This window comes from Myotis brandtii, unplaced genomic scaffold, assembly GCF_000412655.1.
Source record: "Myotis brandtii unplaced genomic scaffold, ASM41265v1 scaffold49, whole genome shotgun sequence".
In the NCBI taxonomy this organism is placed as follows: domain Eukaryota; kingdom Metazoa; phylum Chordata; class Mammalia; order Chiroptera; family Vespertilionidae; genus Myotis; species Myotis brandtii.
In genome coordinates, this window is record NW_005368707.1 from 5,752,653 (window position 1) to 5,765,432 (window position 12,780).

The 12,780-nt window shown below is 35.9% G+C and overlaps 1 protein-coding gene across 6 annotated transcripts in view; it reads right to left on the reverse strand.

The window, feature by feature from the left end:
• UPF2 (UPF2 regulator of nonsense transcripts homolog (yeast)) overlaps positions 1-12,780 on the reverse strand; it is a 128,726-nt gene that overhangs the window by 44,512 nt on the left and 71,434 nt on the right. For all 6 annotated transcript variants that reach the window (XM_005876567.2, XM_014547975.1, XM_005876566.2 and 3 more), the window contains exons 9-10: positions 8,509-8,617; positions 1,964-2,077 (exon numbers count right to left, since the gene is read on the reverse strand). In XM_005876567.2, coding sequence (XP_005876629.1) covers positions 1,964-2,077; positions 8,509-8,617 — 223 coding nt within the window. The remainder of the gene's footprint in view (positions 1-1,963; positions 2,078-8,508; positions 8,618-12,780) is intronic.

The following is a 12,780-nucleotide window of genomic DNA, read 5'->3' on the forward strand; positions in this document are numbered from 1 at the left end:
TGGGGTGCCTGGCCAGCCTGGGTGAGGGGCTGATGGGTGTTTGCAGGCTGGTCACACCCCCTTCAGGTTGGGGGTCCCCACTGGGGTGCCTGGCCAGCCTGGGTGAGGGGCTGATGGGTGTTTGCAGGCTGGTCACACCCCCTTCAGGTTGGGGGTCCCCACTGGGGTGCCTGGCCAGCCTGGGTGAGGGGCTGATGGCTGTCTGCAGCTGGTCACACCCGTTTCAGGGTGGGGGTCCCCACTGGGGTGCCTGGCCAGCCTGGGTGAGGGGCTGAGGTCTGTTTTCAGGCTGGCCAAGCCCTCTGGTGATGGAAGCTCCCAGCCTCTCCTGTTTTTCTTTATTCTGGGATTTATTTACCTTCTATAATTGAAACTTTGTTGCCTTCAGTGGAGCTCAGAGCCCTCCGCCAAGCCTCCTGCTCGCTCCAGCTCCATGGCCACGGCCGGCTGAAAGCAGGTATCTGGGGTTTATTTATCTTCTATAATTGAAACTTTGTTACCTTCAGTGGAGCTCAGAGCCGGCCGTGGGAAGCTTGGCTTCCCCCATCACTGGAGCAACCAAGCCTCCTGCTCGCTCCAGCTCCTTGGCTGCTGGCCGCCATCTTGGCTGGGTTAATTTGCATATAGTCACTCTGATTGGCTGGTGGGCGTGGCTTAAGGCATAGCGAAGGTACGGTCAATTTGCATGTTTGTCTTTTATTAGATTGGATTTCTTTTGTCAATTGTTTCTTTATATACTTTGAAGCTACATTATTAGATGTATACTGATTCAGGAAGTAACAATTTCGTGTTAAAATGACCTCTTCATCACTATCAACTAACCTTCTTTATTAGTTTTTTTAAAAATATGTTTTTATTGATTTTAGAGCAGAAGGGGGGGGGGTAAGAGAGAAACACTGATGTAATTGGCTGCTTCCTGCTCGCCCCTACTGGGGATCGAGCCCACAACTGAGCATGTGCATGATGGGAAATCAAACTAGTGACCTTTTGGTACATGGGACAACACTCAGCTAACTGAGCCACACAGGCCAGGGCCAACTAACCTTCTTTATTTCTAATACAGCTTCATCCCTTAAAGTCTACTTTGTCTGATAATAATGAAACCAGGTGTCTTTTTAAAAAGTGCTTCCATGGTATATTTCCCCCATCTTTCTACTTTAGTCTTTCTGATTTTTATAAAGGGGTGGGCAAAATAGTTTTATAGTTATACAAATAAATAATACAATAATTAATAAATAATACAAAGAAAAACGCTCTTTCTCATATTCTAACTGTAAACCTACTTTTGCCCAACCTTGTAATTAAGAGTATGTTTCTTATAGGTAGCATATAGTGGTGGTGGTGTGTTGTTTTTTTTAAGCAAATGCCTTTTTAAATATATATATATTTTTATTGATTTCAGACAGGAAGGGAGAGGGAGAGATATGATGCGAGAGAATCACTGATCAGCTGCCACCTGAACGCCCCACACTGGAAATCGAGCCCGCAACCAGGACATGTGCCCTGACCAGGAGTCGAACAGTGACCTCCTGGTTCTTAGGTCAACCACTGAGCCAAACCGGCCGGGCTATTATTTGTTTTCTATTTTGCTCACCTGTTTAATGTTCCTTTTTACCCCCTTCTTGCCTTCCTTTGTATAAATCAAATATTTCTTAATTATTTCACTTTTTCTAGCATCTGTAACAAAAACATTAAATTTGGCCGAAACCGGTTTGGCTCAGTGGATAGAGCGTCGGCCTGCGGACTGAAAGGTCCCAGGTTCGATGCCGGTCAAGGGCATGTACCTTGGTTGTGGGCACATCCCCAATAGGAGATGTGCAGGAGGCAGCTGATCGATGTTTCTCTCTCATCGATGTTTCTAACTCTCTCTCTCTCTCCCTTCCTCTCTGTAAAAAATCAATAAAATATATTTTTAAAAAAACAAAACTTTAAATTTGTCTATTAAAAATAATTCAGCACTAACCTTTAAACAATGCAGTGTATCATTTTTTGTGAACATCTTAAATTTAGTTAGTTCTCCGATAAAACGAACAGTTTTGTTCTTTGTTTCAATATTGATCTGGTCCTTTTTTCGTACCTACAAATTAAAAGAGATACTGCTTAGTTAATTAACACTTTGAAATCTCTGGTAAGAACTGTTATTTTAATGAGACTGAACTCATTCTAAATATTTTAAATAAATTTGGTATAATTTCCTGCTATATTCAAATTGTTTTACATTAAGGCAAAATAAGCTCTGTATAACACCAATGCCAGGATGTGCTTTCCAAAAACAGTTCCATAGGCAAATAATGCATTTTATAAGGCTAAAAGGATCACAAAATAAGAAATCTGTTTAACTTAATTAAATGTTTCTCAAATTTATTTGGCAACATAAATACCCCTTTTGAAATGTTAACAATGACTAGTTAAGATTCCATTATATTAATATCATAAGGAACACACTTTAGGAGATGCTGCTTTATAAATAATGAACACCAAAAGCTCATTTAAGCAAAAATATTATTAAGGCTCAGTTACTATATTATAGTGACAAACTATATATTGCATTTTTTATTATAAATCCATTATAATGACATTTCCAATATAATAACTATTCTCTTTTATCAGCAGTCACAGCCATATATTAAAGTTCAAGTCCTTTGCAAATATAACCTCCTACTTAGGCACACATTTGAAGAAATACTGAATATGACAAAATCCTATTACAGCAATACAGTGTGAACAGACACCTCAAGATAAATGTAATTGGATTTAACCTCAGAATTACATTTTCATCAGAGAACCAAACCTAATTTGGTTTCTAGTTTCTAATATTAAACAAAATTATATTGAATAAAATTGACTGTTTTAGCCTTGCAATTTAGAAAAGAGTACAGCCTTCATAAAGACCCTTTCACAAATACATCCGATCAAATTATTAATTTTTCTTACTTTGTGAACTCCTAGGATAGATTACAAATGTGGATCCTGAGCAAGATTTGCTGGGTTTAAATCCAAGTTCCATAATTTACTAGCTGTTATTTAAATTCTATGCCTCAATGTCCTCATTTGTGTAATGGAAATAATAAAAATAACATGCCTAATAGGGGTGTTGTGAGTCTTAAGTGAATTGGTACATGTACAGCACATGCAAAAGTACTTACAAAGACCAAGAAGAATCCAATAACTATTAGCTACTATTAATTTTATCTATATTTGTATATTTTTATCACTAATACATGGACATTAAATGTTTACTGAGTAAACAAATAAATAAAAATGCTTAATGTTTATGCATATATTGCAGAAATGAAAGAACAAAATATCTATGGTCAGAACATCTCAGCCTTTATGGTCACTCTATGCTATTTTTTGAGGGAATATGATCTTAGACAATTCACATAAACCCTCTGAACCTGTTGGTTCACTTGGTAAAATAAGGATAAAAATAAGGATGATGACGATGATGGTGGTGGTAATGATAACTACACTTCACTTGATAATAAGCAAGTAATATACAGGACAAAAGATTATACAACCTTTAAAATGATGTATAAGAAGTGATTTAAATGACACTGTAAAATGTTTCTGCGTGAGAAATAAAGAATGGAAAATTGTACATACAATATAAATTCATCCATGAAAAACTACGGAGAAATAAAGGTAAAGAAAATATACTAAAATATTACTGGGATTCGCTTTTAAGTGATGAAATTATGTGGTTTTTCTGCCTTCTTTCTACTTTATATGTTTATATTTTCTAATCATGAACACTGAGCATGTGTTTATTTTAGAGTTAGAACAATATAGAAATAAAAAAGTGTAAAAAAGCATTTCAAAAGTGATACACTGATATTTATGGGGAGTAGGGCTGGGAAATACATATATGTTTTTAAAAATCTCCTTGGGCGATTCTGGATGCACAAGCTCTTAACAACTGCAGTGGAGTATCATACAATTTTAAGTATTACTGAGCATTACAGCTTTCAAAACATGTAACAGTGTATTTTCCACAATTACTCTTAAACATTATTGAGGTTAAGGAGATACAATCTCACTAACATAACAAAATTAGAGAATTTTTAAATGAAGTATTAGAAATCAATGATCTCATTCCCTCATTTTCAGATGAAAAAAAAAGGCTTTTCAAAAGACTGTCACTTATAAAAAAAGACTAACTCATTCTGAATCCTCATTCAGTATTTTCCAGTCTCATTTGTTGACTCCTTTAGATCAAAAGGTATGTCAAAACACTTCTGCAAAAGTAAGTACAGATGAATTAACGTTTAATTTTTATATATACTTTAGTTCAATGTCGTATAAAATTTTACTTATATAATTAATCATCTTTAGCAAAAATGGTGCTTACAGCTTATTGACAACTAAAACTGAGATTGAGTAACTAAATTCATACGCAATATTAATAAAAACTCTTCAGATATGTCAACATATAAAAAGAATTTCCAAGGCCTATCATTCATAATTCCCCTATAGAAAGAATACTCGCACCCCTAAACGTCATCTTAAGTAGACATTATACTTTCTATTCACCATAACTTGCTCATTTTGTTTTATATAAACTTTATTTTTGTAATCACTCAAGTAATTTTTTGGAAAATCTACTATAGGCTAAACACTAAGTAGGCACTAAGTCTATAAGTACATTTTCCTTTTAAAAAAACATTTATTCTGTGGACCACTAATCTACAAAGTAGGATAGGCAAGACTCTTGATCTACTAGGGTATGGGGTATTAGAACTTCTATTTATGTTTTTGTTTTTATATAATAATTTTCAGTGTACTTTTATATGATTTAGAAAGTACATAAAATATTTGGTACAATTGTAAAGGCATACTAATTTATAAATAAATATGCCTATATTGGAATATGTGGTTAACTTCTTTTACCGAGAGGCTTACTTAAAAAGCTAAGAGAACACTAATTTTAAAAATGTCAATCAGTTACAAACAACAGTGTGGTGACTGCAGGGGTGGAGGTGGAATAGGGTATAGGGGAGATTAATGGTGATGGGAAAAAATTTAAATTTTTAAAAAATGTCAATCAGTGAGGTTGATATGTTTATATTTATGTAAAAGTTGTCCCCTCGTTATCAAAGTAGACTCTGCTAAAAATTTAGAGAATTAGAAAAGAAAAAACATTTCTCACTATTCAAAGACAGTCACTGCTAACATACTGATAATACATTTTAACGTAACTGTAAGTTTATTATGTGTAAGATTTTATAGCTTGCTTTCCCCCCCCTAAAAGTGCTTTCTCTATGAGATGAAAACTTTTTGGTAAATACCACTTTCAATGGCTCTATATCATTTTCTTAATCCATTGTTTGGCTTTTATGTTATTTTCTGTTTTCTTTTTCCTATTACAATTCATAATGTGAATACAGCGTTGGGGGTATATAGAATTTTTAGGACAGATTCCCAGAGTTGTCCAATGTATGGATGCCTTTCAGGATTTTGAAACATATTGCCAAATTCATTCTCCAAATTTCGATCATAGTATATGTGAATGGTTTCATTTCTATTAGCTTTACTACTCTACTAGTCAAATTAGCAAATCTGTTGTTTTAACTAGAATACTAGAATTTCTTTGACTACTATATGTATTTCATACAGTTTTGCTAACCAGCTTTATTTCTCAGGTGAGATTCTTAAGCTAGGTCAAATAAAATCAGATGTGATAATATGATGGAGCTAGGTAGAAGGCAGAGATGGGGACACCTGGTTTAAAAGCTATTCTCATATTTCAAGCTCTGGAAAATGAAAAGCAGTGGCAGTGGGTATGAAAAGGAGACCATAAATTTGAGGGGGTGTTTTACAAAATAGTATCAACAGAATTTGGTGACCACTGGCTCCTAAATGTCAGAGGGGCAAAAATAGAGGTATTTCTCTTAGTGATCAGATAAAATATATCACAAATTTACAGGGAGAATATAGAAGTTGATATAAGGAAGAGAAGGATAAAGACATTTTTTAGAAGAAATTAATGAGTTTATGAACATATTTAGCTAGACGTACATGAGAACTTACTAAGCACCAGGAGAGAGGTTCTGGCAAGAGATATGTATTGGAGGTTGCTGGGAAATAGATGTTAACTGAACCCCAGGTAAAATGTGTTCCGTCAAAAAGGAGGGTGAAGGAAGAAAGTCTGGGGAACACCAACACATAAACTCAGCTGGAAAAAAGAGCAAAGGACATTGAGAATGGTAGTCATAAGTAAGAACTAGGAGAAAGGGGTGGCAGAGAAGAATTATTATTATAATGATATCTATGCCCCGGCACTGTGGGATCAACTTTATATGCATTATCTCATTTAATCCATAAAAAACAATTGTTTTAAAAGATACAACTATTATCCCCATTTAATAGGCAAGGAAACTGAGGTTTCAAACACTTAAGTAACTTGGCCAAAGTTACAACACTAGCATGTGGTAGAGCCAGAATGACAGTTTCCTAAAAAGCGAAGAGTCCAGCAGTTTAGAATTTGCAGAGATACTGACTAACATAAGGCAATTAGGAAGACACTGGTGGTCTCTGCCAGGGTGCTATGATAGAACAAAGGATAAATGTCAGTAGTAGAAGAGACAAGTATACTTTAAAAAACTTGAACAAGAAGGAAATGAAAGAGAATGGGGGGAGGGGATTGTTTGAGATAAGTTTACTTGTTGCTATTATTTTATTTTCATTTAAGGATATTTGTGTTAAGCATATTTATAGCCTAATAAAAAGTCACTGGCAAAGTGTGCAGATTTGGGGGTAGGGAACAAACAGATCTTGGAAAAAGTAGGTGTTTCTTCTCTCCTCCCTTCACCCCCAAGAGCAGTGGTTACCAAAGTATATTCCTAACACTGATATTCTTCTAGTAACAAAAAAATGCCAGTTCCTTAAACTCTCTTCCCAATTTTTAAAGGTGAGAGGGAAAGCATACATGAATAGAATTTTCTTAATTTTAAGTTTCTCACCAAAAGCACTAATTATGCTTGGTGTAGCAACTTGCATTTTAATTTTGAATTTGGTTAAGGGTGTATGCATATAACTCAATAAAATACAATCTTACTATCTGCTAATAAAAGTTTCATATTTGTATGATGAGATTAAATATGTCAACAAGAATATCATGAATTTTGATGCATCTGTCCCTGAACTAGCAGCATTTATCAAAGTGTGTTCTCTGAGTGACTACCTATTTAACCCCCTCCAGAAGGGTCACAATGCACATTACCCTACCAAAGCTTTCAGACTTCTTATAATAAAACAAAAATAAAATCATTTTACTTTCTTGATATCAGTGCTTCCAAACTTCTTTAAACATAGAAACGTGCCATTACTTAATACTATGAAAATCTCAAATATACTTTACCAGAAGCGGCCCAGAAAAATCTTAACTACAAATATCATATTAACAGATTAACACCTAGAACAAGAAGCCCATCACTGACACTTATTCCTTCCTATGAACTCAAGGCAATGACTCTCAAAGAAGTCATTTGGCAATTAAACATGTAATTCCTTATAATATCGAATATATTTAGGGTTTACATTTTTATTTCTCTCTTAATTCTGTGAGTGCTTAATCTTACTATCTGCTTAACCTCCCCAACTACAGGTGAGATTCCTGACCTCGGGAATTGTTCTCTAAGTGCTCAGCAATAGTGAATTGTGTAAAGCAAGTGCAATAAAAAGTGCATACTGCGCATAGCAAACATTTATTTACATTCCAAGTAACTCACTATAAAGCTAAATTTTGTAAACACAATTTTTCCATTGGCTAACAACATAAACACTTGAATTTCACGTCTTTTCAAAGCCTACCAATGCTCACTTTGTCACCCCTAATATATCATTTTACTCTTTTCAGGACTATATTTGTAACTATATCACCTCCACAAGATGACTAGGTAATATTGGTTTTGAAGAACCACTAACTGGCAGTCTATTAAGATTCCTGGGACCAGAAAGGGAAGGAAGGTGTCTGCTAACAGGTCCCTAGTACTTTACCAGGGTACTTTTTAAAGAATTCACCAAGGTAAAGATTCTTAAGGCAAGAATCAATAAAAACATGGGCTACAACAGCATTCACTGAAATCACATCCTCTGTGGAACCTCATATGCCCCAAATATTTGAACCCCCAATACCTAAACAGGCATCGTATAGGCACTGTGCCCTGACTGGTAATGGCCAATCCAATGTTTCTTCTGGGAACACCAATGAGGCCTGTTGGCTCTCTCTTTACTTTACAAAATCAAAAAGGGCAGTACCTATAATGGAGAAATAAGACAGCAGCAGCAGCTAAACCCCAAATTGTAATATCACTTAATCATTTCAGGCTTTGTTGAGTAAGTTTATATTTTAAAAATTTAGACTTAGATTCTGAATTGTTAGGCCACTATCAGATTTCAAAAATATGCTTACCAATAATAAATCATATTCTTAAACTAAAGAATCCTCACTCAACTTTTAAGTATATGTATCTATGTAAATTATAAAATAAATGCTTAAATACATACATGAAATCTGAAATCCCCCCTCAGCATGGAACAAAGATCCTCTGCTACATCAGACATGCAGGGATGCAATGTAGCAACCAATCTTGCATAAAATGGTAGCAAATCCAACCTGCAAAAGTTATATGTGATATGTGTAAAAAGAAAGACAGAAGAAATAATTCATTAAAAAATTTAAACTTCCGCAGATATATTCACAAATTAATGGTTAAAAAACTAATAATCATACAGACATTCTTTTTTATTGCCATCATAATGAAGTACACAGAAATTCAATTTGCTTTGTGAAAGCTTATTAACAATATGGTATTTTCCACCCAGTGCTTTAATCACATATTTGCAATTTTACTTAGTATGCAATTTTGATAAAATATCAAGTGAATAAAATACTTAGGCTAAATTTTTAATCACATAATTACTAAGTAAACAAAGTTAACTTAAATAGTGCAAAGCAGAATCCTTTTAAACCATTTTCTTTACTTATCCATTGATAAGTAATTTGGAAACCTCAATGTCTAAAGTAAAAGGGTAACCAATAATCCAAAAGGCATCTAAGGGTCAAAATCATATCACAACCCACATACTAACTTACGTATTTTAATCCCTATAGAACCCTCTCAGATTCTCATGCAGTGCCTATTTACTCTTACTTTAGACAATAAATGGCAAATATGTGATTACCAGTGCTGCCACCCCATTTTATTATCAGAGCACTTTCTCATCAAACTTGGATGCAGCTCCAGAATCCTGCTTAACACAACATTCCAGGCAACTACTACCAATCAAAATCAACACATGAGCTAAAATTTACTTTTCATTCCTGCCATAGACATTATTTTATAAAACTTGATTTTCCAATGAATCAACATTCACCAGATTAGACACTGAAAATGAGAAGCAGCGAGAAACTAATCCTATATAATAAAGGCCTAATATGCTAAGTGTCCGTTCGGCCGTTCAACCAATCAAAGTGTAATATGCTAATGATATGCTAAGGATGCTCAACCGCTCGCTATGACATGTACTGACCACCAGGGGGCAGAGGCACCAACCAGTAGGTTAGCTTGCTGTTGGGGTCTGGCCGATTGGGACTGAGCAAAACAAGCTGGACACACCCTGGAGCCCTCCTCCCATGGTCCCTCCCTGGCTGGCCAACCTCCCACGTCTCTCCCCAGCTCTAATCATGCACCGGTGGAGTCCTTCAGCCTGGCCTGTGCCCTCTAACAATCCGGGACTCCTTGGGGGATGTCAGAGAGCCGGTTTCAGCCCAATTCTGCAGGCCAGGCCGAGGGCCCCCACTGGTGCATGAATTCATGTACTGGGCCTCTAGTAAATAAATAAATAATTAGATAAACAAACAGCTGCACTGACAGCAAGTAATGGGAGCTGACAGTGAAGGAAGCTAAAAACTATAAAAATTCAACGAAAGAGCCCCAAAAGGACAACAGCCTAAAGCCACTTAGACCACAAACAAATAATCCTATGTTGTAATTATCTTGGAATCTATCACTATAGAATACTACATGAAAATGGTTTGATCATCAGAGAAAAGTCTGAATAACATGAAAGGCTCAGAATTAGATCTCGAAAACTCCCAGCATGGACAGATGAAGCCTTAGCTGGAAGAAGGGACATAGTGAAGGAAGAAAGACTGCAGATAAAATTTGAAAGGTGAATACTCTGGTTTCTCTTCATATCGCAAAGCTCTTTTGCCTTTTACTAAAGATTTCTGTGGGGAGGAACAGTTAAAAATTTTGGGGGGGAGATGGGATCAAGAAAAGGAAAGTGCTCAAATTAATGCCTAAAAGCCTCAAAAACTTTATATTTCTTTTACCATTATAATTTATTTTAAAAATTAACATTTATTTAATTCTTACTAATCTGCCAGGTCCTGTCTTAGGCATCTAACATACATTATTTAACTTGTTCATTCTATGAGGTGGACATTATTAATTACTATTTCAGAAGGGAACAGGTGTTGAAAGAAGTAAACAACATGGTGACTTTGTAGTAGGTAACTCAATAAGCTTTTTAAATACATCATAAGAAACAATGAAAAATACAATCCATTATGTAAAAATCTGAATCAAAACATTTTTTTAAATATATTTTATTCATTTTTTACAGAGGGAAGGGAGAGGGATAGAGAGTTAGAAACATCGATGACAGAGAAACATCTATCAGCTGCCTCCTGCACACTCCCTACTGGAGATGTGCCCACAACCAAGGTACATGCCCTTGACCGGAATCAAACCTGGGATCCTTGAGTCCGCAGGCTGATGCTCTATCCAGTGAGCCAAACCGGTTAGGGCTGAATCAAAACATTTAATGGTGAATTCTATTTAAAATGTTTTCTAAAAATTATTTTAAAAGTTTTATCAATTTATGAGGTCACATAAGTACTATTTGAGAGATTTATAACCCAAGTCTCCTAACTCCTAGCACATTGCTCTTGTCACACAAAATGCACACATGTGGGTCACATTACTCCTTGATATTACAGAATGAGATATTACTATAAGATACTCTCATAAGTATGTAATCATTTTCTGAATGTCTACTGCTGCAAAAAAAAAAAGAGCCTGAGGCAAACATTTACTTTTCTTGAATAAAGAGAATCATACTAATACCAAATTTACTTTCTAAATTTTCAAACTTTAGTGAGAATACCATATTTTAACATATTCTATCTGTTAGAATATTAGGTTTTACTTTTTTTCTTTTTCACATAATCAATTGCCAAATACAAATATAGGACTTTAATGTATGCTTAGGTTCATTGCTTCCAACTGCCACAACTACAGGTAAGAAAAATTAAAATGACTTAAAGTCATGGGATAACAAAGAGCAATGCACCAGGAGTTAGGAGACTTAGATTCTAAATCTCTCAAATAGTACTTCTGTGATCTCATAAACTGATCTGACTTCATCTACTATTGTCTCCTGCTCACTGCTCTCACCAGCCCCTCACTAATTCTCAACACAGCAGGCAAGCCCTTACCTCGGAGCCTTCACACTGGCTGTTCTCAGTTTGCTGCAGTACAGCTGTAATTCCCCAAATATCTGTTCGTGCTGCTTACTCCCCTAGGAAGCAAGTCAGCCCTAATAACACCTCCTCATTGAATGCTCCCTTGAAACTGCAAATCCACCCAACCCAATCCCCGTACCCTGCACTGTTTTTTAAAAATAAAATTTATCACCTTCTAACATCTATATATATAAAAGCCTAAGCGACCCTTCGAACAGTACCTATGACACGCACTGACCACTGGGGACAGACGTTCAACACACAGGCATGGAAACATGGAACAGACTGATGAATCTCAGAGGGAAAGGGGGGGAGAGGGGACGGGAAGAGATTAACCAAAGATCTTATATACATACTAGAGGCCCAGTACTCGGATTCATATACCGGTGGGGTCCCTCAGCCTGGCCTGCGGGGATCCGGCCGAACCCATACACTGGGCCTCCAACATCCCCTGAGGGGTCCCAGATTGCGAGAGGGCACAGGCCAGGTCAAGGGACCCCACTGGCACACAGGGCCTGTAGTATTATATAATTTACTTACTTGTTATGTTTATTGTTATCTTGTTTGTCACCCTTCCCCATTAGAATGTAAGCTCCATGGGAGACAGTTTATCAGCTCTCAAAACAGTGCCTAGATCAGTGATGGCAAACCTTTTGAGCTCGGCGTGTCAGCATTTTGAAAACCCCTAACTTAACTCTGGTGCTATGTCACACACAGAAATTTTTTGATATTTGCAACCATAGTAAAACAAAGACTTATATTTTTGATATTTATTTTATATATTTAAATGCCATTTAACAAAGAAAAATCAACCAAAAAAATGAGTTCGCGTGTCACCTCTGACACGCATGTCATAGGTTCGCCACCACTGGCCTAGATCATAGTAGGTGCTTAATAGACACTTGTTAGACAAATGAATGTCTCTGGTATCTCACAATTAAGTATATTGTTAACTTTAGTCTATTCTTCACTACATTATAAAACATCATCCTATTTTTATAAGAATATTAAACTTGATCAAGTTTCATATATTATCAAATAGAAGCTCATTTATCAAATACCTTTTATGCAATTAATGAAATAATCATAGGCCCTGACCAAGTAGCTCAGTTGGTTAGAGTGTGTGTCATCCTGATATGCCAAAGTTGCAGGTTCAATCCCTGGTCAGAGCACATACAAGAATCAAACAATAAATCAATAAATAAGTGCAACAACAAACTGATGTTTCTCTCTCAAAATCAATACAA